Source organism: Podarcis muralis, chromosome 5, assembly GCF_964188315.1.
Source record: "Podarcis muralis chromosome 5, rPodMur119.hap1.1, whole genome shotgun sequence".
NCBI lineage: Eukaryota > Metazoa > Chordata > Lepidosauria > Squamata > Lacertidae > Podarcis > Podarcis muralis.
In genome coordinates, this window is record NC_135659.1 from 22,868,583 (window position 1) to 22,895,715 (window position 27,133).

At 41.8% G+C, this 27,133-nt stretch overlaps 1 protein-coding gene across 7 annotated transcripts in view; it reads left to right on the top strand.

Moving 5' to 3' along the window:
• VAV3 (vav guanine nucleotide exchange factor 3) overlaps positions 1-27,133 on the top strand; it is a 216,134-nt gene that overhangs the window by 146,270 nt on the left and 42,731 nt on the right. For 5 of the 7 annotated variants that reach the window (XR_013392859.1, XM_028732630.2, XM_028732625.2 and 2 more), the window contains 4 exons: positions 6,657-6,758; positions 9,092-9,192; positions 16,881-16,903; positions 19,841-19,886. Coding sequence is in view for 6 of the 7 variants with exons in the window: in XM_028732630.2 (XP_028588463.2) it covers positions 6,657-6,758; positions 9,092-9,192; positions 16,881-16,903; positions 19,841-19,886 (272 nt within the window). In the remaining variant the exon portion in view is untranslated. Of the gene's footprint in view, positions 1-6,656; positions 6,759-9,091; positions 9,193-16,556; positions 16,767-16,880; positions 16,904-18,347; positions 18,485-19,840; positions 19,887-27,133 lie in introns of those variants that run through there. The other 2 variants (XM_077928415.1, XM_077928416.1) reach the window with 2 other exon arrangements.

The window sequence follows — 27,133 nt, forward strand, 5'->3', positions numbered from 1 at the left end:
ACCTTTTGCATGTCAGATCCATATTTTTTTAAGCAGCTAATGTTGAAACGTGGTGTATAAAATTCTTTCTCTAGCAGAAACACTGCATGGAAGGAAATAGATTTTTTAGTGTTACAGAATCTCTGCAGGAGGGATTTGGACATGTTTTATTTTTAGGAACTTGACCTTCTATGGGAATGAAGAGATTTTAATATCATTCCTCCCAAAAGAATGAAAACCCATTGTACTGTACCTCACAACCCTTTTCTAATAGATCATCCTAGGATAAGTTATCAGATACCAACGCCTATTTAGGATGATGCATACAGGAGCTGTGCCTGATAAAGTGTTACAGATGGAAGTACAGTTGCTTTTTGGTGCAATCTTAGTTGTAACTTCTAACTGTGCATAGAAGTCTAAATCTGATGATAAGTTAAACCATGTTATCTAGTGCTGTCTGGAGGCTACATACTATATCTAAAGAGTTGAGCAGATTTGGCAACAATCATGCTTCCTGGTTGTATAAGTGCCAGTACATTTGCTGCTGGTTCCCAGGAATTCAAAATGCATTTCTCTACTTTTTGTGTTAATTTAGGCCCAACCTAAAGCCCAATTGCCATCTCAATCCGACCCACGGATGGTCCGGGAATCAGTGTGTTTTTACATGAGTAGAATGTGTCCTTTTATTTAAAGTGCATCTCTGGGTTATTTGTGGGGCATAGGAATTTGTTCACCCTCCCCCCCCCCCGAATATAGTCCGGCCCACCACATGGTCTGAGGGACGGTGGACCAGCCCATGGCTGAAAAAGGTGACTGACCCCTGATTTAGGTCTAAGCTCGCACACTAGCTCAGATTTTGGTGTTAAGCCATCAACCGATTCTGTAGGAATATTATTTGGCCCCTGTCCAATTATGTGCATGTTCATATTTATTGATTTACTCTCTGAGCTATCTCCAGGGTTCAGGACACGTAACAAGCACTTTGGACTTTTTCTCACCCCCCCCCCAAGGAATCAAATTGTTCCAAATGTTGTCAGGTAGTAATGCAAAGAAGTGTTTGCAGTGTCTGGCTAGACAACATCTAGGCAGTGGTGGCCATACTTGTGCAAAATACATTTGGGGGTGGGGTGGGCTCCAACCAATTTAGATAGATATTACACTAGTATCCAATTACATATCTTCAGAGAAGCGAATAAACATTATTATGAGATGCAGAAGCATAATACAATATTATTATTATGCTGTGGATGTAGTGTGTTTTGATTGCGCTAAGGCTTTTGACAAAGTTCCCCATGATATTCTGGAGAAGAAGATGGTAACATGTGGGCTGGAACAGGTGATTGTTAGGTGGATTTGTAGCTGGTTAGTGCTTATTAACGATTCCTTGTCATCCTGGAAAAAAGTGACAAGTGGGATGTCACAGGGTTTTATCCTGGGCCCATTGTTGTTCAATTTCTTTAAAAATGACTTGGATGAAAGTATTGAGGGGCATGCTTATCTAATTTGCAGATGACAACAACCTGGGAGGGGTAACAAATGCTGCAGAAGACAGAATAGGGATTCAAGATGACCTTAATAGACAACTGGGCCTAAACTAACAAAATGACAAATGTAAGGTCATTTTGGGCAGGAAGAACAAAAAAATAGCTGCACAGATAAAAGATGCAGGATACCTGGCTTGTGAAAAGAATCTAGTGGTCTTAGTAGACCACAAACTTAACATGAGTCAACAATGTGGTGCAGCATTAAAAAAACTAATGCTTTTCTAGGCTTAATCAATTGACGTATAGTGTCCTGATCTAGGGAAGTAATAGTCCCACTCTATTCTGCCTTGGCCACGCCTGGAGTACTATGTCCAGTTCTAGCATCACAATTTAAGAAAGCTGGAACATGTGCAGAGGAGGGTGATCAAGATGATAAAAGGACTGGAAACCAAGCCTTAAGAGGAATGATTGAGGTGAATTGGGAATGCTTAGACTGGTAAAGAGGAGATTGAGAGGAGATATGATAGCCACATTCAAATATCTGAAGGGCTGTCACATGGAAGATGGAGCCAGCTTGCTTTTTCTTGTTCCAGAGGCTAGGACCTTAACCAATGAGTTCAAGTCAGAAGAAAAGAGATTCTAACTAAACATCAGGAAGAGCTTTCTGACAGCAAGAGCTGTTTGATGGCGGAACAGTTTGAGGTGGTTGACTCTCCTTCCTTGGAGGATTTTAAGCAATGGTTGTTGGATGCCCATCTGTCATGTATGATCTATTTGATATTCCTGCATTGCAGGGGCTGGACTAGATGCTGTTGGGGTCCCTTTCAACTCTACATTTCTGTGATTCTATGGTGCCAACCAATTCCCCACCCCACTGGTGGAGAGAATTTGGAGGGAAGGGAAAGGCAATGACCTTCCCTCTCACTTCTCTTTGCAGATGGAATGGGCTATGTTGAGTTCAGGTTAACAGAAAATTTAGTATGAACTCCAGGAATTAAATGAGAGGCATTTTTTCCTCTTAAGTAAAAAGCATATTAAGAATATAGTGAACACGGGCTTACCAAAAGGTATAAAATAAACAAAATAGTTTATGCTATAACTAAGATGCTAAAAACACATTTATCCTCAAGTTACGTGGTATAACCTGGCCTTTGTCATTTCCTTTATTCTCTTATATCCGCAAGTGGAGTAAGCTTATGCCCCAAGAATTAAACTTCTTGAGTATTAAATATTTTGGCTTTCATTGCAGGAAGTATTGAAATAACGAAACATTTCAGAAGCTCTCCCAGTAGGAAGTACCCAAATAAATTTATGATTTGACACATCTTGCTCTTGTGTTTCATATCACATTATTTTAGTCTCATCAGATGTGACATATAATTTGACTGCATAAACCACTGTGACACAATGCATAATGCCTGGTCAAATATTGAAATGAGCAAAAGAGCTTTCAAGCCCACAGTTAATGCAGCATTATAGTGTTTTGATAAGGATTTTCCTCCTTCCGTTTGTAGGAAAATTGGATTGGAGGGATTTCACTTTCCTATCTCCTTTTTATTCTGTCTTCAGCATTTTCAGTGTCCATCTTCCTTCACGGTGGTGTTGGTAGGACTTGAACATGAAACCTAATGCAGGGATTGCAAACTTGTGGCCCTCCAGATGTTGTGGACCAGATGTTGTGGACCCCAACTCCTATAATCCCTGACCATGGTCTCATGGGTGTTGGAGTCCAACAACATTTGTCTGTAGTCAGCTCTGGCTAACACAAGGAGCTACGTAGAAGACCCAGCAATGAAGCCTCTTATCGGCAATTGGCCAAAGTGGGCTTTGTGCTCACTGGTTTTAGCAAGAAAGGTAGACTGTCATCTGAGAGGCTGTCCTTATATCTCTCTTGCCTTTAGCACACCGAGGTGTGGCTAATTACGTAAAAGTATAAATGAGACATTAAATTTGGATCTAAGGAGCTGAGCAGATTCAATCACGGAACTCTTGATGTGAATCCATATAATAATGATGATGATTTTATTTGTGCCCTGCGCATCTGACTGGGTTGCCCTAGCCACTTTGGGTAGCTTCCAACAAAATATAGAAACACAGTAAGACATCCAACATCCAAAGTCCTTATATATAATGCAAGTAATTGTGTAGTATTGAATCATAATATTTCCTTAATCCATGGGAAAAGGGTGATTAAATAACATGGAAGTTGTAGGAGAGCTTGTGAATGTTCCCACAAATTGATGGTTTTCAGCTGCATGTGAATGGAGGCTGAAGTATTGATTCACACTGTCTTGTGTGAATCAATATTATCAAGCAAAGACTGTGAAGGGAGATGGGGGCTGTGGGGTGAGATTCAGATTTAAGACTGTGGTTTGGTGAAGGTGGCCTCTGTTTCACATTACTTGTTGTTGCTTCTTTTGGCGCCTGCCCTGAACCGTTTGTTGCCACTACTGCCATTTCCAAACCCAGGGACATGATCCAGCCAAATATAAGCACTCTTTTAAGTTGAATTCAGTGCGTGAAAATGTAAGATCTAACTTTCCCATTGAAATCTGTGGAACTTCAAAGTGCTTTAGGTGTGAGTATGCAGTGTGTGTTTCTGAAACCCACATTGTGCTTGCATTTCTGCTCTTGAGAAATGAGCATAGTGGCTTACTGCCCAGTGAAGCAATTTTCACTGAGGAAGTTTGTATTCTTAACTCCCCAAGTTTTAACTTGCTTCGCTAGCCTGAAGTCGTACAGCCCAGCCATAAGCCTGCCACTTCAATGAGACCTAACTCAAGAAACAAGTCTTGGAAAGCGGAGTAGAAAATGACGCATCGTTGGTGTTTGTTATTGGGTACATTTGCTGTTGCATATTGCATCTTTCTCTTCCATTTTGTGCTGTTAGTTCAGAGCATGCCCAAAATTGTATAGCTTAGCTGACCAGTAGATCTCTAGATCAGGATGAACCCAAGCTGTCGTCCTTCTCTTCCTCCTCCTCCTCTTCCTCATACAGTGGTACCATGGGTTAAGAAATTAATTTGTTCCGGAGGTCCATTCTTAACCTGAAACTGTTCTTAACCTGAGGTACCACTTTAGCTAATGGGGCCTCCCGCTGCCACCGCACCGCCATGCTGAAGCAAAGTTCTTAACCCGAGGTACTATTTCTGGGTTAGCGGAGTCTGTAACCTGAAGCGTCTGTAACCCGAGGTACCACTGTATATCCCATGTGGCATCTCTTGTCAATTGTAATATTACAGAATCATGAAATAATTTCTATGACAAAAAATTCATTGTTTATCCACGCTCCCACTTACATTTTTCAGCAGTGAAGACGAAATGTATATGCCTAATGAGCTTGGGAGAAAATTAGTTTTCTGCATATTACTTTGGTAGTCCTACACTTTTTAATATTTCTACTCACTTGTTAATGTGATAAAGGCGAGACACAAAGCTATAAAATAAATGTTCCACATTGTGACACAAACTACATTTTACTGTGACTTGAAATCAATGTTGGCATTATAAAAATTGCACATGTAGGTCACACGCGTAAGGGTAATGTGTTCCATTAGCAGCTGGTGTGTTCATTTCCAATTGCTTATTTAGACAGGTCTGTGTGCAGATGACAATTTGAGCAAATGTAGCTTTTGCTGGAAAATCCATAAAGGAGCAAATGACAAAGTCACTGATACATTTCTTATTTGCATTATTGTCTTGTGCCCCCTGTTTAACCAATAAACTATTGAAATACAAACAGGCAATGTTGTAGTTAAGAGGAATAAGTGCATTAAAAATAGGCTCATATGAGATATGACTCCAAGAATGAGCAGCATTTGAGAGATTTACATAAACAACAGCATAAAACAGTTATCATTTGAGTATTTTATAGACACTGCTACAGGATATGGTGGTAAGGTGATGGAAAACAGTGAGCAGGACATTTCCAAACACAACAACATTTTGACTTGTCTGTATATATTTTTCTCATGTCTTTTTCAGTATTACATATGACTAAATCTGCCTGCAAATGTTTGTTCTTGGCATTGTTTTTACCATAATAGAAACATCATCATAATGAATGTCCTGCAGGCATACTGTATGAGTTTTCTTTCTGATTAATCTCCTCTACTCATTCAGATTCTTTATATGTTTTGCATAAATCTATATTGCTTTGTGCTAATGGCAGTGAAACATCTAACATTGATTGGCTGAGCTGATAGGAAGCTGGAATGTTCAGAATAACCTGTTCGAGAAACAGATCTATCAGAATAATTCAGTGGGAAGTTATGAGAGTCCAGGGGTGCAATGTGGCTGAAAGGCAATGCAACAGGAACCAGAGAGAAGAGTAGGAGATTTGAAGATGGAGCAGGAAGGGGCTAGTGAGAGTGAGGCCTTTGAAGAACCTTCATAGTGCTTTAAGGTCAGGAAGACTGTGTTTATGGCTCTTGGTGTAATGTTTAGAAATATTTTGCATGTCTTTGTAGCATTTCTGGAAAGGTAGAAATTGGAGCAGTTGTAACCCAGGGCTGAATAGCTTTGTTTACACAGCTATGGAAGATTCTGGCAGGACTCAATTTAACTTGGAATCCACCCTTTTCAGAGCTGCTGCACATTTTCTCAGGCTATCCACCACAACCCCCGGGTCTCTTTCCTGGTCAGACACTGCTAGTTCAGACTGTGTTTGCATACATTTGAAGAATATCCATATCAGTATTGATTGTCATGGGCTGGCTGTACGCAGAGGTATGGTGGGAGGCAGCAGCTTCTTCCCCAAGGGAAGAAGGCTCAGAGTCAGGGGATTGGTGGTGGGGCAACAATGAGTGAGAAGAGGGAGAAGATTGGGAGGTGTCAGAAACTGAAGAGCTAACAGGGTTAATGATCAGGGAGACTCTATGGTGGAGAGAAGTCCAGAAGTAGAAGTGGGAGCAGAAGAGGAGGGAGGCCAAGAGGCAGACATGAGTTGGGCTGGCCCATTCCTGACAGTGATATTGCCCAGGAGATGCACCACTTTACACTTGTTTACACTGAACCACATTTGCTGTTTTAATGCCCAATCTGGAGAGATCTTTTTGAAGCTCCTTGCTGGCCCTTTTTGTTCAGCTTTATCATTGACTATATTTTATTGCTCTAAGCACAGCAACCAAAATATTGGTTTCTGTGCTCTGCAAATATTTACAAATATTGAACTAAAAACGTATCTTTTTCTAGGTCCAACATAAGGCCGCATTATGGAGAAACAAATACTCATAACTTCAAAATGCATACCTTCACTCGTGTAACATCCTGCAAAGTCTGTCAGATGCTTCTGAGGTAAGTGTCAAGGGAGCTGAATAATAATTAGAATTGCACCAAAGTTGGGAAAAAACTATTGCATTGAATAAATTAATTAAAATTATCCGTCTGGCTAGAACAAGGTCCCCTGATAGGATTTAAAATCCAACTTGCAGAAACTGATAATTCAGTATCAGGATAAATTTGGATGTAGTGTCTAAACTGTATGAGTATTTGCAGCTAAATATATAGTTTTGCTGATAGATAAATCCCACCTGTGCAACTGGTAGCTTGTGGGGTATGTAGAACAATGTTTTTGTTGCTCATGGAGTTCCTACCAAATTTTTATCAAGCTGGAAAAAAAATGTTTGCAAAGAAAAAGCTTTCAAGTTTATGGGAGTGAATGAGGGAGCGAGGGAGAAATCCCACTATTTAATTTTAATGCTACATCCCTTTTTTCATGCATAATATCTTTGCTATGTCTGAGCTCATAACTGTGAAACCCAGAGTTATTGAAGGCACAAATGTTTACTCTCACTTTCAGCCATAAAGGGCTCGTAGAATGGCTTGCATATCAATCAAAACAGAGCAGTCCATGTCCTTGGGATTCTAATCTAAAAAAACACAACCTAAAAGGAAAATGTATTAGGCAAGAGGAGGGAAATAAGTGAATTCAGGTACCAGTGCTTAGTTAAAAGTTCTAATGATGAACTGAGATGAAAACAGTTCAAGGAGAGGCAGACCCAAAGATTGCTAGTCTCTTAGCTATGCAGATGGAATGGTTCTGCATCCTTTTTCTTCACATTTCTACTGTAGCATGGTGGAATGACTGCTGCCATGTGACAGTTGATAGAAGGAAGAGCCTGGCTTCTCAACAGAGCTGACAGCATTATTATAGAACCTGGCCCTCCATCTCTGTGGTCTGGAAAATGAAGAGTTCGTTTAGAATAAGGAAGCTGGCAATTTCCTAGTGGTAATTTGAAAGAGTTTTTAAAAAGCTGGTGCTTGGTAAAAATAGCTTCTGTATTTAGAAAAGAAATAAAAATGGTGAAAACAAAAATGGTAGAACTCTTATTAGATATAACCACCAATAATCTTTTTTAAAACGAAAAGCAGACCAAATAGGTGAGTATGGTGTGGAAAGGTTCCAAAATGGAACTTTAGTTTTTCTAGCACTGAATCATTTAAAAACACTGTAGCTGTAATTTTTATCCACTGCATGCCATAATTATTTCTAGTGTGAATTTTCAGCCCTAGGTTTGGACCCAAAGAAGTAGCATGTGTCTGGATAACCAGAAAAACACACACACACACACACACACACACACACATGGTTTTTCTTTTAGTAATTTCTAATGCTGAGGGGCCAAGCTGTTGTTTAAAAAGTAGCTTGTCTCCTCTGGAATGGCAATAATGGACATTCTGCTTGCTTATTCAATTTTCCTCTGCATGCACATGCAACTTCTTTTGATCCTAACACTCTGTTCCTTTCATTATTTCAGTTTCAAAATGTTTTTTCATGGTGTTCTTGAAGTTAGCATTCTGACAGCTTGCTCATTGTTATGAGCCACAGTCTTTATTTGCAGTCTGTTTTCTCCACAAGTGGTCCAAAGAAATTTCTCTCTTGTAAACTGTACTATGGCCAGAACACAGAGAATATTCTATGAATGAGGTGATTGGAAGGTTAAGTGTCTATGAAAAGATTTTGGTCGGTTAAAGTCAATGGAAATGAAAAACCATGGAGCCTCATTCCTTGAACAGTTTGAAGCAACATGTGGCTATTACTAAACACAATTTACTCTTTGTGAAATAAAGAGTGGAACCTCAGCTGGATGGCCCCCAAACCCCGAGAAGCCTTTATTGTTAATGAGCCATAAAGTTATTTTTTCCTTAGATAAGCCATTTCTTCTTTCTTCACCGCCCCTGAAAGATTTATTGCACGTTAAAAAATGTATTTCTATTGTAATGTGTTCTCGGTTATGGAAGGTAATACAGAAATTGTGATGATACAGTGCATTTATGTGAAAGCAAAAAAGAAATAATGAATTCCTGCGCCCTGATTTGCATGTCATATTAAACCATAGTCAAAAGCAAACTATGGTTTAATGTGAACACACAGAGTGTTAGTGCACAGTGCTGAAAACTTCTCCCCCTGCTCCTCCTTCCCTCCTCCTGTTGCTAGGCTGCTGGGAAGCAAGGCAGAATCTGGCTTGTTGTGGTATCTGAACCCAGACTTGTTTCCCCCCAGTTCCTGGCCCATGCTGGAGTTTACAGAATACAACTTTCCAAACTGTCTTGCAAATAACATGGTTGTACACAAAAGGTTGAGTTTTTTCTTCTAATTTCCCCCACTGTCTTACTTTGTATTGCAGGGGAACCTTTTGTCAAGGCTATTTATGTTCAAAGTGCGGAGCTGGAGTCCACAAAGAATGTTTGGGAAGGCTAGACAATTGTGGCAGAGCTAATTTGGGTGGTAAGTCATTTTTATTGTTTGGGATAAATTTTTTAATTAGGCCATAAAGCTTGCCAGTTATAATTAAGACTTAATTTTCTTCTAATTTGTGTTCGTTGCATTGCAGATATTCTTTTGTAGTGATCTTTTATAAGCATAATTATAATTGCATTTTGAAGTCCTGGAATAAGAGACTCATAGAACTGTAGAGTTGGCAGGGACCATGAGGGCCATCTAGTCCAACCCCCTGCCATGCAGGATCCTTTTGCCCAACGTAGCGCTTGAACCCACAACCCTGTGGTTAAGTGTCTCATGCTCTACCTCAGTATGTCGCAACATGAAACAGCAAGGGTGGGATAGCTACAGTCCGGGTGCCTCAGAATTCTGGTGGAGGTCCAGATCCCCACACACAACTGAGGGCTGTTCAACCTTTTTCCACTGGGAGCCACATGCAACAGTGATTCAGGGGCTGCATGCCAGTGTATGTAGCTGGAACCAATGGCGACAGTAATGTGATTTATGTAATTAACTGCACATTTTACGTAAGTGATGAAATTTCACCACAGTGGGACAGTAAGACAAATAATGTAGTTTTTGGAAGAAGACAAACTGCAGCAGAACAGACAGTGCTGCATATAGGGAATGGTGGAACAGAAAACGATGCCTTCTTACATACCTACGTTCAACTCTCAAAATGGGTCCAGACTTCTCCAGTGCTGCAGTAAAAGTTAGATTTTCAAAGCTATTGCAATTCAAAATCCCCATCCCTGAAAATAAATGCTGGCCACATGACCCGGAAGCTGTACGCCAGCTCCCTCGGCCAGTAAAGCGAGATGACCACCGCAATATTTGAGATACCGTATTTTTCGCACCATAGGACGCACTTTTTCCCTCCTAAAAAGCAAGGGAAAATGTGTGTGCGTCCTATGGAGCGAATGCAGGCTTTCGCTGAAGCCTGGAGAGTGAGAGGGGTCGGTGCGCACCGACCCCTCTCGCTCTCCAGGCTTCAGGAAGCTATCCGCTAGCCGCGGCTAGCGGAGCGCTGCATTAATCCCGAAGCTTGGGGCGCGCGGAGCTCAGCGCGCCCCAAGCTTCTGGGTGCCGGCAAGGTCTCGCTAGCCCTGGGAGAGCCCCGCGACGTTGCGTGGCTCTCCCAGGGCTAGCGAAGCGCCGTGCTAATCCCGAAGCTTGGGGCGCGCGGAGCTCAGCGCGCCCCAAGCTTCTGGGTGCCGGCAAGGTCTCGCTAGCCCTGGGAGAGCCCCTCGACGTTGCGTGGCTCTCCCAGGGCTAGCGAAGCGCCGCGCTAATCCCAAAGCTTGGGGCGCGCGGAGCTCAGCGCGCCCCAAGCTTCTGGGTGCCGGCAAGGTCTCGCTAGCCCTGGGAGAGCCCCGCGACGTTGCGTGGCTCTCCCAGGGCTAGCGAAGCGCCGCGCTAATCCCGAAGCTTGGGGCGCGCGGAGCTCAGGGCGCCCCAAGCTTCTGGGTGCCGGCAAGGTCTCGCTAGCCCTGGGAGAGCCCCGCGACGTTGCGTGGCTCTCACAGGGCTAGCGAAGCACCGCGCTAATCCCGAAGCTTGGGGCGCGCTGAGCTCCGCGCGCCCCAAGCTTCTGGGTGCCGGCAAGGTCTCGCTAGCCCTGGGAGAGCCCCGCGACGTTGCGTGGCTCTCCCAGGGCTAGCGAAGCGCCGCGCTAATCCCGAAGCTTGGGGCTTCGGGATTAGCGCTCCGCTAGCCGTGTCTAGGCTGCGGATAGCAGCCTGCTTCCCGGAGCGCCGGGCGCCCTGAAAGCAGAGCTCCAGGCGCTTCGGGAACACATCCGCAGCGTGGGGAGCCTTGCAGGAATTCCCCACAGGGCTCCCCACGCTGCGGATAGCAGCCTGCTGCCTGGCGGGTGGGGCGCCCTGAAGCAGAGCTCCCCGCCCGCCGGACAGACATCGGCCAGCCCCACAAGCTTGGGGGACAGCAGGGAGGCGCAGCGCCACTATCCCGCTGTTCCTCGACCTGGTTCGGTTTCCCTGACCTGCTTTTGGGGGGGAAATAAAGGGGAAATTTTTTTCCTTTATTTCCCCCCCCCCCAAAACTAGGTGCGTCCTATGGTCTGGTGCGTCCAATCGTGCGAAAAATACGGTGCGAAAAATACGGTACTTCCCTGATTAAACTTTCCTGCCTCTTATCAACATGGATATGTTGTCCTAATGTAATATAAGACATTTGACTATAATTATGTAAGGTTCCCTTTGAAGAAATTTCAATAGCATTTTCCTTTGGATTTGTCTCTCCCAGGGGCATGACATAACGGCCAGGTCCACACAAAATGCTATGCCATGGTTTGTTTAGGTAGAGGTAAAGGGACCCCTGACCATTAGGTCCAGTTGTGGACGAATCTTGGGTTGCGGTGCTCATCTCACTTTACTGGCCGAGGGAGCTGGCGTACAGCTTCCAGGTCATGTGGCCAGCATGACTAGGCCACTTCTTGCACACCAGAGCAGCACACGGAAATGCCGTTTACCTTCCCGCCAGAGCGGTACCTATTTATCTACTTGCACTTTGTCGTGCTTTTGAACTGCTAGGTTGGCTGGAGCAGGGACTGAGCAACGGGAGCTCACTCCGTTGCGGGGATTCAAACCGCCGACCTTCTGATCGGCAAGCCCTAGGCTCTGTGGTTTAAACCACAGCGCCACCCATGTCCCATGGTTTGTTTAACAAGTCACAAATTAACCACAAGTTTTCCCACGGATTATCAAGCAGACCATGACTTTTCCCGTCCCCCCCGACAAGTTTGCTTTGTTTTAGCTGTTCTTGCCTCATGCTGTGCTTTATTTATTTAGGTATTTTATATACCACTCCATATTTCAAAGAAATCTCTGAGCATTTTACAGCATCATAAAAATCACAAATAAATGCAAAAAGAATGTAAAAATCCACATTTAAAATAACTCAAAACAAATAGATAAGAGATCCTCTTAAAACATCACTATAAACGAGAACAACATCAGGTGGGTAGTATAATAAATTGCAGCAGATCTGGACAATTGAAATACAACAGAGATAACCAGCTTCACCCACCAGCCTGCATTTATAGGTAGCAGCAGCATTCTCACTTCTGCTGTTCTTGTAGCTTCATGTGTGGCTGGGGTAGGGTGGTCAAACAAACCATCGTTCAGATAAGGTGCTGTGTTTGCACATAACACCAAGCCATAGTTAAAACAAACCAAGGTTTGTAAGCCAACAATAAACCTGGGGTTAAATAAACTATAGATTAGTGTTGTGTCTAAACCAGGCCTTTGTGGAGAGCATTTGAATTTTTTTCCCTCCCTTTAGATTTTATTCAGATTAGATGCCAGAGCTGAAAACCATTATGCTTTCGACAAAGCAATCTAAATATGTTCATGATTAGGTCATTTTTAATGCATTTCTAATTTTAGGAAATTGGACAGAGGTTTTAAATATAGTTGAAAAAGAACATATTGCCGCTTTGTTGTTGTAAAATGATAATTTATTCAATTCCTTAATCCACGAGGCTGTCTATGTGTGATCTGTGCCTCTAGCCTTCAAACTGAAATGGTTTAATTGCACCCTGAAAAGGACTTGGGAAGAATATGCAGACCTTAGTATAGTTGATAGGGTGACAAAATGCAAATAAGTACAGAGCTCCTGTACCTTTTAATAGTTGTGCCCAAGCTAATTTCTGAAGATGAAACTTTTCACATGCTTACATTGCTGCTTCTGAAGAACTATTATAGGTATAGGAACATTGTTCTTTTGTATCTGGTCAGTCTATTCATTAATCAGGGTTTCAGGGTGGTTACTATAATTGACATTCATTGTTGTCCAGGCATATATAGTAATTTGAGGGTGGCTTAAAAACCCCGCATGATATTTGCATTTTGTGATTAGAAAATCTGTTTGCATCTCAAAATGAAGCTCAGTAGCAGATGCTTGCATAAGGCTGCACCAATCTCAAGCCAGCGGCTCTGGCAAGGAGACTGAACCCTCTTATTCCCTGCACCATCTTGGTAGTTTGCAAGGGAGAGAGTTGCTGGTCTAGCCTTTGCCATCTTCAATGCCGAGTCTGCAGATGACCAGAAAGAGGAGCCTGTACAGCAGGAGTCAGGATGTGATACAAGGAGCTAATAGGGTTTCTGTTTCAGCAACTTGTTGCTCAAGTGTAGACTGAGGTGCTCCCCAACTCTTTGCTGAACCACTGATTGCTTTATTGCACACACACACACACACACACACACACACACACCCCGACACCGCTTTCCATCCTGGTTACCTGTCAGGTAGATAACTGGAAAAGAAAGGAAAGTGGAACCTTCTTCCTGAACTTCTAATTAGAAGTTTATGCGATAAGGCGAATGAATGTACCTTGGCAAGATTTAATCCTGCAGAGGTTGATGGAGACATATTTCACCAGACCAGTGGTAAGCTGAATCTGATTTAATCAGAGGTAGTATCAGCAAGTATCCTTTTGTATTACTGTTTAAAAGGGATGAATGTAGAGCTAAAAGTTGACAAAAATAGGTAGAAATATTCAGTCTTCATAGTTGCCATGTGTAAGGGCCGATCCATACATTAGTAGAGGCAAATCTGCTGCTGCTTCTTTTGCCTCGGTGTGTCCAGGCAGTTCATGGTTCCCTTGTGAGCCTACATCTATGGTGAACACTTTGCTGCTTTCACACATACACTTGAAACATCTCAAATGCTGAGATATCAAATGTAATGTGTGAACTGGCCCTCAGCCAAGCTTGGCTGCCCTCATGCCTTCCCTTGCTTTAGTAACATTCAGATGCAACACAGAACCATGGCCTTGTGTGTGTTTGGCTGTGCATACATGTTGTGGTTTTATGTGTACATCTAAAATGTCGTGGAGGCATGCATTTTTAAGTTCACCATGTTGAGATTTGAGACATTGTGTCCTAAGGGCACTTGGCTGCCAGGTGTGAGAGATGGATTGCTAAGTCGGTGGTGTGATCCCAGAAGGAAATTCTCATGTTCTTAAGACCAGTTTGGACTTGATGCTTCCAAAGTGGTCTATTCAGTATTATGTTTTCAGTAAGGCAAAGTGCAGGGATAAAACTTGGAGACCTGCCTGGAAATAAACAGATCTAGCAGTTGCATTACGTAATATGTATTGCCAAACAGCATGAGTTGTACTTCATTTCAAGATAAGCTATTCAAACAAAGTGGAGGGCAGGCCCACTCATGTCTTGGACTGTATACTCTGAGCATACATTTAAAAAAATGCCCAAAGTTGAACTTTGTTCATAGGAGTGACCATTTTAGATGTGGCTCATGCAGTTTCTTTCTTAGTTTTCTCTGTCTTTTTGTAAGAAATAGTGTTGTTTCAAACTCTCCACTTTCCTAAGTAGTGGGAAGCTGGTACAGCAGTGCTGCAGGATCAGTTTTATTATGACAAGATATTATTTGGAGATTTAGGCTGCAATCTTCAACATACATACTATGGAGAAAACTCCATTGAATACAGTGGGGCTTATCTTTGAGTAGTATAAATATGATTGTGCTCTTTGGGTGTGTTTTGCAGCATTTGTTGATTTACATGTATATAAGCAGAGTGTGTGTGTGTGGGGTGTGTGTGTGTGTGTGTGTGTGTGTGTGTGTGTGTGTATGCATACCAATAAGACAGTGCTTGTCTTTAAAGCAGGATTAGTGCCTTAAAACTACCAGCACAACCTTACAACAAGACTGCTTTATGTCAGCCAGCTGCAGAACTCGGTTTCTTTTCCTCCTTTCTGTCCAGGTTCTTGTTTTTGCAATATCTACTTTATAAACATACAGTTGGAATTGAAAGAGAGAAGGTAGCCCTAGCCCAGCAGAACATCAGTTTAGCACTAAGCAATATTTACAGCTACTTCGGAAAGCCAGAAACCTCTTCTTAATCTTTGATACCCATCTGCAAAACTTAGAGCTTCTTCTTCCTTCTTCCAAGCAGCAATGGCTTGGGGTATGGCCGGTGAGATATTTGATTGAATCCCTCCACCCCACCCCTTCTACCTGTGCCATGACGCAATCTGATTCTGAAGCTCCCTTCCAAAGAGAACTACTGTTTGATAAATGTGAATTCAAACTCCCTTGGGATGCGCAAAGCTGATTCTTTTGTTATTTGGATGCAGGCCATTGTATTTGCGGCAATAAGAAGTGATACTTAAGGGGCTATCTGTGGTGCACAATCTATGATTGTTCAAACAGAAGTGCAAGTCACTACTTGATGCTGCAGTCAGTAAGTGATGACTACGTAAGGGTAGTAGACCAGCCTGTAGCCTTGTCTTAATTTAAAAAACAAAAACAAAACAAGAGAGGGTGTCTACAATTAATACACTTTAGAAAAAATTAAGGTAAAGCTAGATTAATTTTGTAGCATGCTTTCAAAAGTTTGTTGATACTGGGTTGTATTCGCCCCTGCTATTCTGCTCATACAAAAGGCTTCCACTTGCACAATGGGACTTTCCCCTCCTCTCCCTTTCAGCTCCTTATGCACCCTGATAATCTGCTCCAAAGTGTTGAAAGACCTTCTGGAGCTCTGTGTGTGTGTGTGTGTGTGTGTGTGTGTGTGTGCGTGTGTGTGTGCAGGGAGAGGATAGCATGGGGAAGTCCTACTGTGCAAGCGAAATGCTCCTCCTGCAGCTTTGATGCAACTCACTCTGACCTAAAAGTAACATTATTAAAACACTTTTTCAAAATTATGCATATTAGAGCATAATTGCCAGCTTACCATTAATAAATTCAGGTTACAAAAATCAATAAACAGTGACCATTTTCCCATAAACTTTTTGACAATTCTCCTCTGATATATATCTGTAAAAAAACCCTGTTATATATCTATAAAAAACATTACAGTTTGGTGTTGGCAGTTTCCAATATTTAGTAAAAACTAGCAGTTGTTACCATATATAACTAACCTTACATTCCTTTCATATTAAAACTCCTGTGTAGGCTGAAAAACAGGTAGCAAGTCTAATAGTATAGTGTTATTTGATGAGTTCTCTCTTAAAATGTTCATTTTCGTCTGATAAACTTTTGCGTATGGGCATCCCCACCTCATATAGCTGAAGTTTCCTTGACTTTTCAAAAGATTTCCAGCAATGAAAAGTACAGCTCTTAGTAATTGTATTTGTTGCTACTGCTTTATGTATGCTTGTACTTCACATAAGAGAGTCCAAATTCCAGCACAAGTTATTTTATAGGGAATATCCATGGCATCACAATAAAACTTCCTGGAAAACATTATTGTCAGAATGCAAAATAAATAAGGATTTTGCATTCTCTGACGTAATAGTTCCCAGATTCATTTCCTTTGGGAAGAGAAGCTCCCGTGCTGTCTCCTGAAGTCTTGCACTGCAGTGCAAATGTTGAATCTGTCAAGTCTGAGCTTCTGAGTTTTTCCTTTCGTCAAACTATTTCAGAATGTATTTAGCTGATTTGTTGGTTTGGAAAGCTGCGTGTCGTCAGAGTTAAGCATAAACTTGAATCTGTTTATGGCTGTTCAGTGCTGCTTAACCTGAGCCAATAAAACTAAGTGAACACAGTTTGCAAAATAACGAGCTGAGCCCCAGGGCTGGTGGAGCATAAAACAGGTATCAGCTAGCTAAACAAAGCAGCTCCGTGTACTCTCACCAAACCGCACAGCAAGGAATTGAACGGAGTGAACTTTCAGTTTCTGACTATGCCAATTTTTACATTTGTTTCAGAACCCGGGACCCTGAAACATGAGGTAAGTGCAACTTTTTGAAGTTTGGGTTGACATTTATTTTGTGGCTGATCTAAATTGTTTCATTTTTCATTTTTATTTTTTGGTGTTAGTGCTGGGATCACTTAAGGCATTTTGTGTTTGTGCTCTGGCAAAATTGGATTAAAAAGATAGTGAAAGTGTTGAATCTGCTCAAGATTAAGAATTTTCAAGTCCCATTGGTTTCAGTGGGGATAGCGTATAATACTCTTTAGAAAAAGAAAAATACAAGGAGACTTTAGTTGCCTCGTGCCCCAGATTTCTTATTAATTTCATGGGGCTGATGTTTTCTCCAGACTTCCTTAGTGTTCAAGACATTAGCAGAACATGTATAAAAAAACCAAGTAATGGTTCAGTATGATAAACTACCATGGGATTTAGCAGAAGAATTACAAGTGGTCTAATTTTTTTGCAACCTACTGATGTAAGAGTAATGCATGAGTATAAAGTTCAGCAGTTCTCAATCTGTATGCTGTCAAATGTGCTGTCAAATGCTGATTTCTGAAGCTGAATTCTTTGCTATGGGATCACTTGGAGAATCTTTAATATTGTGACAGAATGGTAATGGGCAAATGGGCACATATTCAATGAGATGACAATAATCCCAGAATACTGTGTTAATTTTGGTACATTTGCGGAAAGGTTTCTTTTCTCTTGGTTTTGGGGGGAAATGTTGCATTTATTCTCTTGTATCCTTTTATAGTGCCCTGAAATGTGGGGCTAAGTTAAATGCGGATAATGAAAAGGCTGCTTGGGGAGCGTTACTTAACTGTACATTGTATTATATCGTGCAATGCTTATATTTTTTGGTAGCATGTTTAATTTCCATTTGGAAGGGGATTTATGTCAACTGGGAGCTTAAGACTTCATTGGAAGTGTGGATTTACTCCTAAGCAGCATTTTCCATACATTCTCCAGCAATGAGGCAACACAGGGAAATTACTTGGAACTAACAATTGATCCTTAAGCAAATGAAGTTGGTTCTCAATAAGTCTTAAGTAATAAAAGTGGAATTAGAAATTCTCTCTCTCTCTCTCTGCCTTGCATTATATTCTCCATTCTCTGTGTAACAGTGCTGGACACTTAGGGATGATTCCATCAGCGCTGGATTTAGGGTGTTGCGGGCAGGTGCAAAATAATAATCTTATTGAGAAGATCCACCTAAAAGTCCGCCCCTTTTTCCATTGATGCACAGGAATGAAAAACATTACGTTCTGCAAAATAGATGGACAGTAGTAAGATGGCTCCTGAGGTGGTAAATCCAGGATGAACACCACTGGGAGCTTCCATGTCCTGGAAAGCTCTTCTGTGAATGAGCCAGTTAATGATTACTAAGCAGTAAAGGCCATAAAAAACATGTGTCAGTTGGTGTTGGGGCACTCTGATTTGCACCTACTTTGACAGTGCAAAGGTTCAGACCAACGTGGTGCCTGCATGTGCAAATTGTTACACACCAATTCCAGTTGGTTAGTAGGGTCTGCACAATTCTCAGTCTAGAGGCTCGGCACGCATGGCTGTAAACCGGTGCTCTGTTTCCTGAGGAGATTATATAATCTCAAAGTACAGGTTGGTTGATTGCAGAGCTCCAAGAAGGAGGGAGAAGTTCACTGCAGTATAATTATTGTTTGTGTCACACTCTTGACCAGAGTCTTTTTTGGTTGCACGTGACGTTTCTTATGTCTGGCGATGTGATGTCGAAGCTACTGAATGTTCCTTGAGAGCATTTCTCCTCCATAGAGCTTGGTGGAGGAGGCCTTGCTGAAGTCATCGCCACTACTTTGCAGGCTGGGTTGGCCTGCCTCAGGCAGTAGAGTTTTGGGTAGTGCTAAAGGGCAGTGACTTCACAAAAATGCATATTTTGTTGCATTTTTTAAGTGTTTCAAAACATACATTGTACCTCATAACTTGTAACAGGCAAGTGTGGTTAAAAAGTAAGAGATGATTTTTTTAAACCCCCATCTGAACATTCTGCAAATGTACAGGGCCACCTCTGGGCCCTGCAATTTACAAGACTCTTGTTGACTTGGTCTTTTAAGGTAGTCGTTTATTATGTAACGTTATGTAATGTTCTACTTTCCCCTTCCTCCCAAACTTGCCTTGGAGGTTAATAAAAATATTTAAAAAGAAGCTTCTTCTGTAAATGGCTGTTGCAGAATTATCTCATGTAGGGCCTCCGTTCGTTCTCAAAATTGCAGCTCATTTCTTCCACTCTAGCAAGGAACATAAAAGTGAAGTAGAAATTACTTTTTATTATAATTACATTTGCAACAGCCTCATACGCTTTTATGTGGTCAGTTAGAGCTTCACTGTAAATGAAAATTGAAGCTTTTGAAGCCTTCTTCTTTTTTATTGGAAAGTGAAAATGGCTTTAGTTATATGTAAATTGGGAAGCTGTACACGTTTTTAGTGAGATCATGGGCAGAACAGACATGCAGAACATCTTCTGCAGAGTAACAGCTGCCTGCTTTTTTAAACACACAAATGCAACCTGCTCATCACTGCCTATACCAAGTAAATTCTGCAGAAACTTTTAATGACAGATGGTCCGTCTGAGGGATGGGAAACAACACTCTTTGTACGTGGTGAGCTTTGTCTGTAATTTATATTCCATACTTCTACACATTTTATGTCTTACTTTGAAAGTAAATTTTAGGAAGAGGGGATTATTATAATTTTTTGCATCAGCTTCTCCTGTTGGGCACTGTGACATGGAACATGAGGGGGGACAGGAACTGTTGCAGTGCCTGTCCAAGGTGAGGGAGAGTATGCAAGCACTATTTGGCTTCCACTGAGGACAGCAAAATGTCTTGGGCCAGCCCTTCTAGGAGAGTCAAAGGAGTGTGGAGTGTAGAGTGTGGAGACTAACTGGATAGGAATGGGTTTTCAAAACAAGTATCTAACTTGTGCTTTTCAAATACACAGAGACGACCAAATGGACTCCGAAAGAGCTCCAGGCATATGGACCCAGGTCTGTGTTTCTCTTTTTCATCATTAAAACTTTAGAATTAGCACAGGATAATTAATGGTTTGAATCTCATTATCAGATGTTATTTATACAGCCTGTTTCTTTTGGGGGAACGAGTACCACCAATCTGACCCACAAGGCATCTCAGTGATAGCAGTAAGATGTAAGCTGGCAGATGTAAGTCTGATCTTAAAAGTCTGTTGTATTCTTTTACCACAGGCCTGGCAAGATACAATACCCTCCCCAGTTTCTTACCATATCATTTATACAATCATATGTACACCACCCTAGCCCACTCACAACATAATAAAACAGTAAAAATAAAAAAATAAAAAATGCATAACAAGAGCTAACATGGACAAGTTGGAAAAGTTTAAAAATATCAAAATAAATGAACATTCAACCATCAGCACTATGCGTAGGAAAGCAACCAATTCTGAGAAAACAGCCATTAAGAGAAAGTGATCCGAGAGGTTTTTAAGCCTGCTTAAAATATTGCCAGCATTGAGGCTGCAGGCACCTCTGTGTAATAGTTTCTTACTACTAAAAGTAAAGTTGCATGCACTGTTGTAGTAGCACTCTCCTGCATGCAGCTCCTGCTATATTCACTGAAACAGTCAAGACTGTCAGTGCAGTGTGTTTTGATGTTGCACTAGTGGAAATTGTTCTTTCAGCACTGGGACCTTTTAGTTTTGCTGAATTCTATGGCTTGGATTCAAATAAGCTCTTAGGCTGCTAATCACTTTCCTGACCGTGTTTTCAAGGGTACAGTCATATGACTATCATAAGACTATCTGAACTCCGTGTGTGTGTGTGTGTGTGTGTGTGTGTGTTTGTATGTGTGCTTTGCTGCTTTGCTTTTACAAGTGGTGCTCTTAAACTTTGCTTACATACCTAGAAGCCCCTGGGCTTTTGGTAACTCTTCCCTCACCTTATGCTGCTTAAACAGAGCAAGTATTTTAAAATTGATGCCTAATCTTGCAACACTCTGTTCTCAACAGCTGCTGTTTTTCATAGAGTCTGAAGGCAGCAGGTATTAGGTATTTTGAGGTGCAAGACTCCAAACAGAATGCACTTTGACTTTTATGTTCTTAATCTTTCTCCTCATTCCCTCTACAACTGTCTCCCCCAACTCTCACCAGACCCAGGTTTCTGTCAGAGAAAGCAGTACCAGGGGTTTTTGCAAATGTGGTTTGACTGAATAAATATGTAGTTCTGGTCGTTTGACTGAGAAAATCAAATGTGAGTTCTTTCTCTTAAGCGTTGAATGCACATATATACAATAACTGTGTGAGGAGGGCGATTCTTTTCTTTTTTTTGCTTCTTTTTATGAGCTCTTTTTCAAAAGCAAGTCAGATTATTGAGTCGTTAAATGTAGTAACGTAAGAATGATTTGCACCTGAAACAGGAGTTCCAAGTCCATAACTAAGGAGGTGATGGTGGAAGCTTCATATCTGCAGGAAAAAAGAGCTGCTGTACTTACTGCTCAGTTGCATGGGAGTTGAAATGCAAATGGTTAAATTGTCTTGACTAACCACTCCCTTTGTAAAAAAAAACAACCTTACCATATTGGGCATTTTGAAAGAAATATAGCTGTTGCCTGAAGCCAAGTGTTGCTTCACTGTGCCCTTGGAGATACTTTTCCACATTGAAAAGTTATAAATGTGCGGCACAGAGGCTAATGAATTAAGGACTTAAGGAATTAAGGATTCCCAAGTCCTGAAAGAAGGAGCATATCTGGTACTTATTACTGAAACCTGGCTGGGTGGTGCAGCAAGCTATGTTTTGGCCCAGCACCCATTGTCAAGATTGGACAGGGAGGTGGAGTGGCTATTCTCCACAACGATACAATTTTGCTTGCCCTGTGCCCAATGGATTGCTTTAATCAAAAGCATTGTACCTGGTGCTGGGCTCCATTTCATCCACACTACAGAACATATTTTTCCTGTTAACTCATGCGCACACCGGGATTGATCTTGCCCCTTCAGAAGCCACTTTGCTTCACCCTCCCCCATGATGTGTCACAGTCTGAGAACCATCAGCCTAACCCATTTTTAAAAAATTGCTTGATGCCAAGAGAGTAATATTTCATTACTTCTGGTCACAACGGGAATCTGATTGCACAGGTCCATGCCAGTAATTATTCATGGTGGAGCACGTGTAGTTCCAGAATCTGTTTTTACAGCTGCCATTATCCTTATGATTCATGCAGCTTAAGTCTCTTAGCACGTCCACTGCTGAAGTGTCTCATGACGGTTGCAAAAAAACAACAACCCCTAAACCAAAACAAAGAGTTTTAAACTACCTCCCATAATTACATTGAGCCCTGCAGGTTCGAAGTTATCTTTTGCGCCTCTGATGATTGCAGCTAGATACAACACTAGATGACTCAACAACGGCAATTAAACCAACTCAGTGGCTTCCCCATCTGATATGCTTATTTTCTGTAAAAGCTCTTGTTCATTGCTTGGCAGTATTATTTCAACTGTTCCAGTTATGCCAACTATACTGCCTCTCCCCAAAATAATACATTAACTCTCAGTTGCAGGACAAGAACCAGCATGCCTCTTGCCTCCAACCAACTTTTTAAAGCCTGTGTACTGCTAGATGGGCAAATATCCTGCCTCTGTACAACTTGGCTGGTTGTTTTTGCTGTTGTCTTCAAGTTGATGATGGGGCAGGGAAGGGGAACAGCAGCAAAATTTCCCTGTTTTTTTAGATGTGTCTTGTACTACCACATGGGCTGCTCTAGCTTATTTCTGTTAAGGCATTTTCTTGCAAGTCTGGCTTCTATATAGTTTTATTTTCTCAACAGAACTTGGTGATTCTGCCTGATTATACTTCATGGTCAGGGCCTGTTGTGTATTTTGAGTGCCGAGTCTTACAAAAGTAGAGAAGGGGAATCTTAGCAACTGGCCGGTAGTAACTTAGGTTTTCTGAGTCCAAGGAGGATTTCTTTAGGAGTAGTTTTACCACTGCCTCCTTCAAGCAGGCAGGGAACACCCTCTCTCTCACAAGGAGGCATTAGTCACCTCCCTGGTCCAGCCAGCTTTCCCTCCCTGCTGGTTTGCATCAGTCAAGTGGGGCAAGAGTCCAGAACGCAAGTGGCTGCCCTGACCGTTCCAGTCACCTTGTCCATGTCCTTAAGCCTTACCAACTGAAACTCATCCAGCACAAGAGGACTAGACTGTGCTCTGGACACCCCTTGAGATCCATGTGCTGTAACAATGGAGACTTGACTCTTGCAGTAATTCTCAAGTGTAATCACTACTGTTATTAATTATCACACTCTTCCTACACTAACCAAGGAATCAATCACTGAATGTTAGGAATGTTGTTGTCGTTACTATTCTTTAAATAATAACAGAATGTTAACACAAAGCAAAAGGGAGTATTTCCCCTGCACCAAAGGTGACTCACTTACTTAATTCAGTAATAATTTAAGTTCTGCTTCAAAGCACTTCTCACACGGAGACTTAACAAAGCTTTGTAAAACTACTGAAGGCTAAATGATCTTATCTCTCGTGGGGGGAAATCCTGCTTCAGTAGCTTGCTGAAGGAACTGTGTGGAGCTGCTGCCATGCTCTGCCCTAAAGTGGAGTGAGCAACTGGATTAGGTTGGCAGGCCAGATCCTGACATACCCCCCAGAACCACTGTGACAGATGGGTGGCCCACTCACCTATCTATCTCTCTTGAGGCCACCTTGGATGTCAGATGAAGTGTTTTCCTTTACAAGTAGGTTTGAATTCAAGCTAATCTGCAAAGGAGAAATGTCACTTTGTCCGTAGAGTTTAATTTCAAACTGCACAGTCAAAGGCGGGGTTTCATTGCAAGGCTTACTATAAGTACTAATCAGCTGATTGACACTTAAAGCATGCCCCTTTGAGCAGGATCCGGCTGCATTGCAAAGTTCCCTTGGTATCAGTGCCAATCAGCTGATTCACACTTACAAGAAGCCTTGGTGGCTAAAGAACAGCCAGGAGCACACTTTAAGTCTGCTGATGGTTCCTTTGCAGCTATGTCTTTAGCTGTTCCACACCTGATGGCACATTGGATGCCAGGTGTGGTACAGGTGGGCGTAGTTTGGGGAAAGTGGCCCTGTGAGCCACAAGAAGGAAAAGGGCAGAAACCCAACACAATCTCTCCCTTTTAAGAAGCTGAGATGTTTGTCCTCAGACCACCTGCTGTGTGCATCTTCCGTTGACTCTGTTCATGCATAGTAACAGTTGGTAGAGATTTATGCCTCCAGTGCTGTGGGAGTTTTTATTTGTTGTAAATATATGCTTTCTTTCTTTCTTTCTTTCTTTCTTTCTTTCTTTCTTTCTTTCTTTTTAAAATTTGTATACCACCCTTCATCCATAGATCTCAGGGCAGTTCACAACATAAAATCACAATATAAAAATCACAAAGTACATAGTAAAAATAAGAACAACAACAACAACCCAATAATTCTCCTTCCCACAACACATTTAAAATGTCATGGGATGTCACCAGCCGAAGGCCTGGTTGAAGAGAACGTTTTCACCTGGCGCCTAAAGGTGTATAATGAAGGTGCCAGGCGAACCTCCCTGGGGAGGGCATTCCACAAATGGGGAGCCACTGCAGAAAAGTCCCATTCTCATGTTGCCACACTCCGGACCTCTCACTGAGGAGGCGCACGAAGAAGGGCCTCAGAGGCTGATCTCAGGGTTTGGATAGGTTCATATGGATAGAGGTGGTACTCTCAAATAATGGACATACGTGTTTTTCTTAATAAAGGGAATAAAGGGAAAAGAGCACCTGTAGTGGGATGCACTTCCTCCATCTAAGGTTTTCCAAATTTCACTCTCTTCTGTTCCTAAGATAAGTTCCATTCACCTGCTTAGGTAACAGTTTGGACCTATCCTGCGTTATCAGTCTCCCATCTCATCAAATCTTTGTGGCTTTCCCATCTTCCTCCTTCAACAAGCATTTTAAGGTGGTTTTTTTTAAAAAAATAATTTATCCCAGACTGTACCTGTATGGGATTTGAAATTGTTTCTATACATGTTTTCCATGCGTTTTTTCTTGAAGATGTCTTGAGATGTTTCCTATGAAATTATTCATGAATGGAAATAAAGTAAATGGAAAGGGTAGCCTAGGGAGGAATACTTGCAGTTCCCTCCTGACTCTGGAGGGATGCCTTCAAGACTAGGAACCTTGGTCCAGAAGCAGGATTAGAGGGCCTGTCTCCTGCCTTTCCCGACTGCCCTTGAAGAACCCCATAACCCTGTAGCTACTCCTGTTCTCAATAACTCCTAAAATGTTCTCTTTGAATCATGAAGAACAGAAGTACACTATAAGTCATTTCCTTTTCTGTGACTAAAATTAAAGACCTTGATGTCTAGCACAGTCACACTTCTATATTATGTAGTCACATAATCAGTTTGTCTGATTAATCTTTAACCTGAGCTACTGAATTTAATAGTGACTTCATCTGAAGCACTAGAACCCTTGCCTGATTCTGTTTAATTTCTTAGGTTATTGTTTAACTTAATGCGTGGGCCAGTTTGGAGTAGTTCCCACCCCTAAGTTGCTTGGAGGATGAACTTGCATGACTGACACTGCTGTTGAATTCTGCTAGAATTGAGTCTGATAGGAACAGGTCGTTGTGACATTTTATGATGTAAACAAAGGCCATGTGGAGGTAGCACTCCAGACAGAACTACGTAAGATAAAAATATTCATAGCTATACTTAGAAAAGGTAATGTTCACAATTGTGAACTCTTCAGCTAGACTACTGCAATGCATTCTCACATGAGCCTGCCCTTGATAATAAATGGTGCAGAAGGTTCTGTTAGTTTTATTCTGTAAGCCATTTCCTTTGACCTGAGAAGATACATTGCATTGGTGTTGGCTCATTTTAGAGGCTGTTAGTTCATGAAAAACTTTCATCAATTTGTGAGACATCATAATTGTAGTCAGAATAATTTTATTAAATGACCATCAGAGAAATCTCCCAACTTTATAATCGGCACACGAAAAAGAGATGGTTGCTTTCCTTAGTAGTGAGAGTGAAAAGCAAAGCTTCCTAGTAAAGGCTTGTATTGTGGGAGGTATCATTATTTTAAAAAAGTGTATTGTCATGCTATTACTACTCCATTATAAAGTTTTTAAATATTAATGATACATTGTTGGATATAATGAATAAATGTTCTCTGTTGCTTTTTTAAAAAAAAATGCATGTTCAGCCGCTACAGTAGCAACTTGAATGATGGTGGCTCATAGTCTCCAATTCAGAGAGGTTGTAAAGAGAACACAATGCTTTACTTACTTCCCACTTGAAGCCTGCAAAAGACTGGGAAAAGGAGAGAACCCTTTAGACATTCAGGAAGGAGAACTATGAAAGCATATTAGGGAGAAGAGGGGGGTTATCTGAGTGAATGAACAAAACTCTGATTATTATTTTTTGCCACAACTTTGGGATTTTTACAAAGAATGTCCTTTCCCAGGCCACCCCACATCAGCTTCTGAGAGCAGTGGAACTACCAAGAGGGCCACCTCTGCTGTTCTTAACACCTAAGAGGGTCTATAGGGAAGGGGAAAATCTTTCAGATATTGGTCTAAGTCGTTTAAGGCTTTGAACACTAACATGAACACCGTGAATTGGGCCCAGAAACAAACTGGCAATCAACATAGCTGTTCTAACCTAGGGGTTATATGAGTTCTGAATGTAACCCCAGCCAGTAATCTGGCTGTTGGATTTTGGACCAGTTCAAGGTTCTAAGTTGTCATCAAGTGCAGCCCCATGCAGAGTACATTGCAGTAATCCATAGAAGTTAAATAGTGTGGGGGACGACATAAAGCCCCATGGATCCCACAGCACAGTTGCCAAGCAGCTGAGCAGATGTCCTCCATTGCTGCTATCTGTAACCATCCCAGTAGGTAGGAGTGGAACCACTATAACAGTGTGCTTCTGAAATATACTCGGAGTCGAGAGAAACCCACCAGATACCATGCATAATGATAAACTGCTGAGACATCAAGGAGAATTGGCATTCCCACTTTCTTTCTTCCAATTAAAGGCCATCAGCCAAGGTGACCAAAGCCATTTCAGTGCCAAAACCAGTGTGAAGCCAGATTGAAATGGGCCTAAACAATCAGCTTCTCTCAAGCACTCCTGAAACTGACTTGCTACTATACTCTCAAGTACATTGTCCAAACCGGTGGAGAACAATTCTCTATTCCCCCCGCCCGCATACCATAGTAGCATGGTTTTTCTGCTTCTTA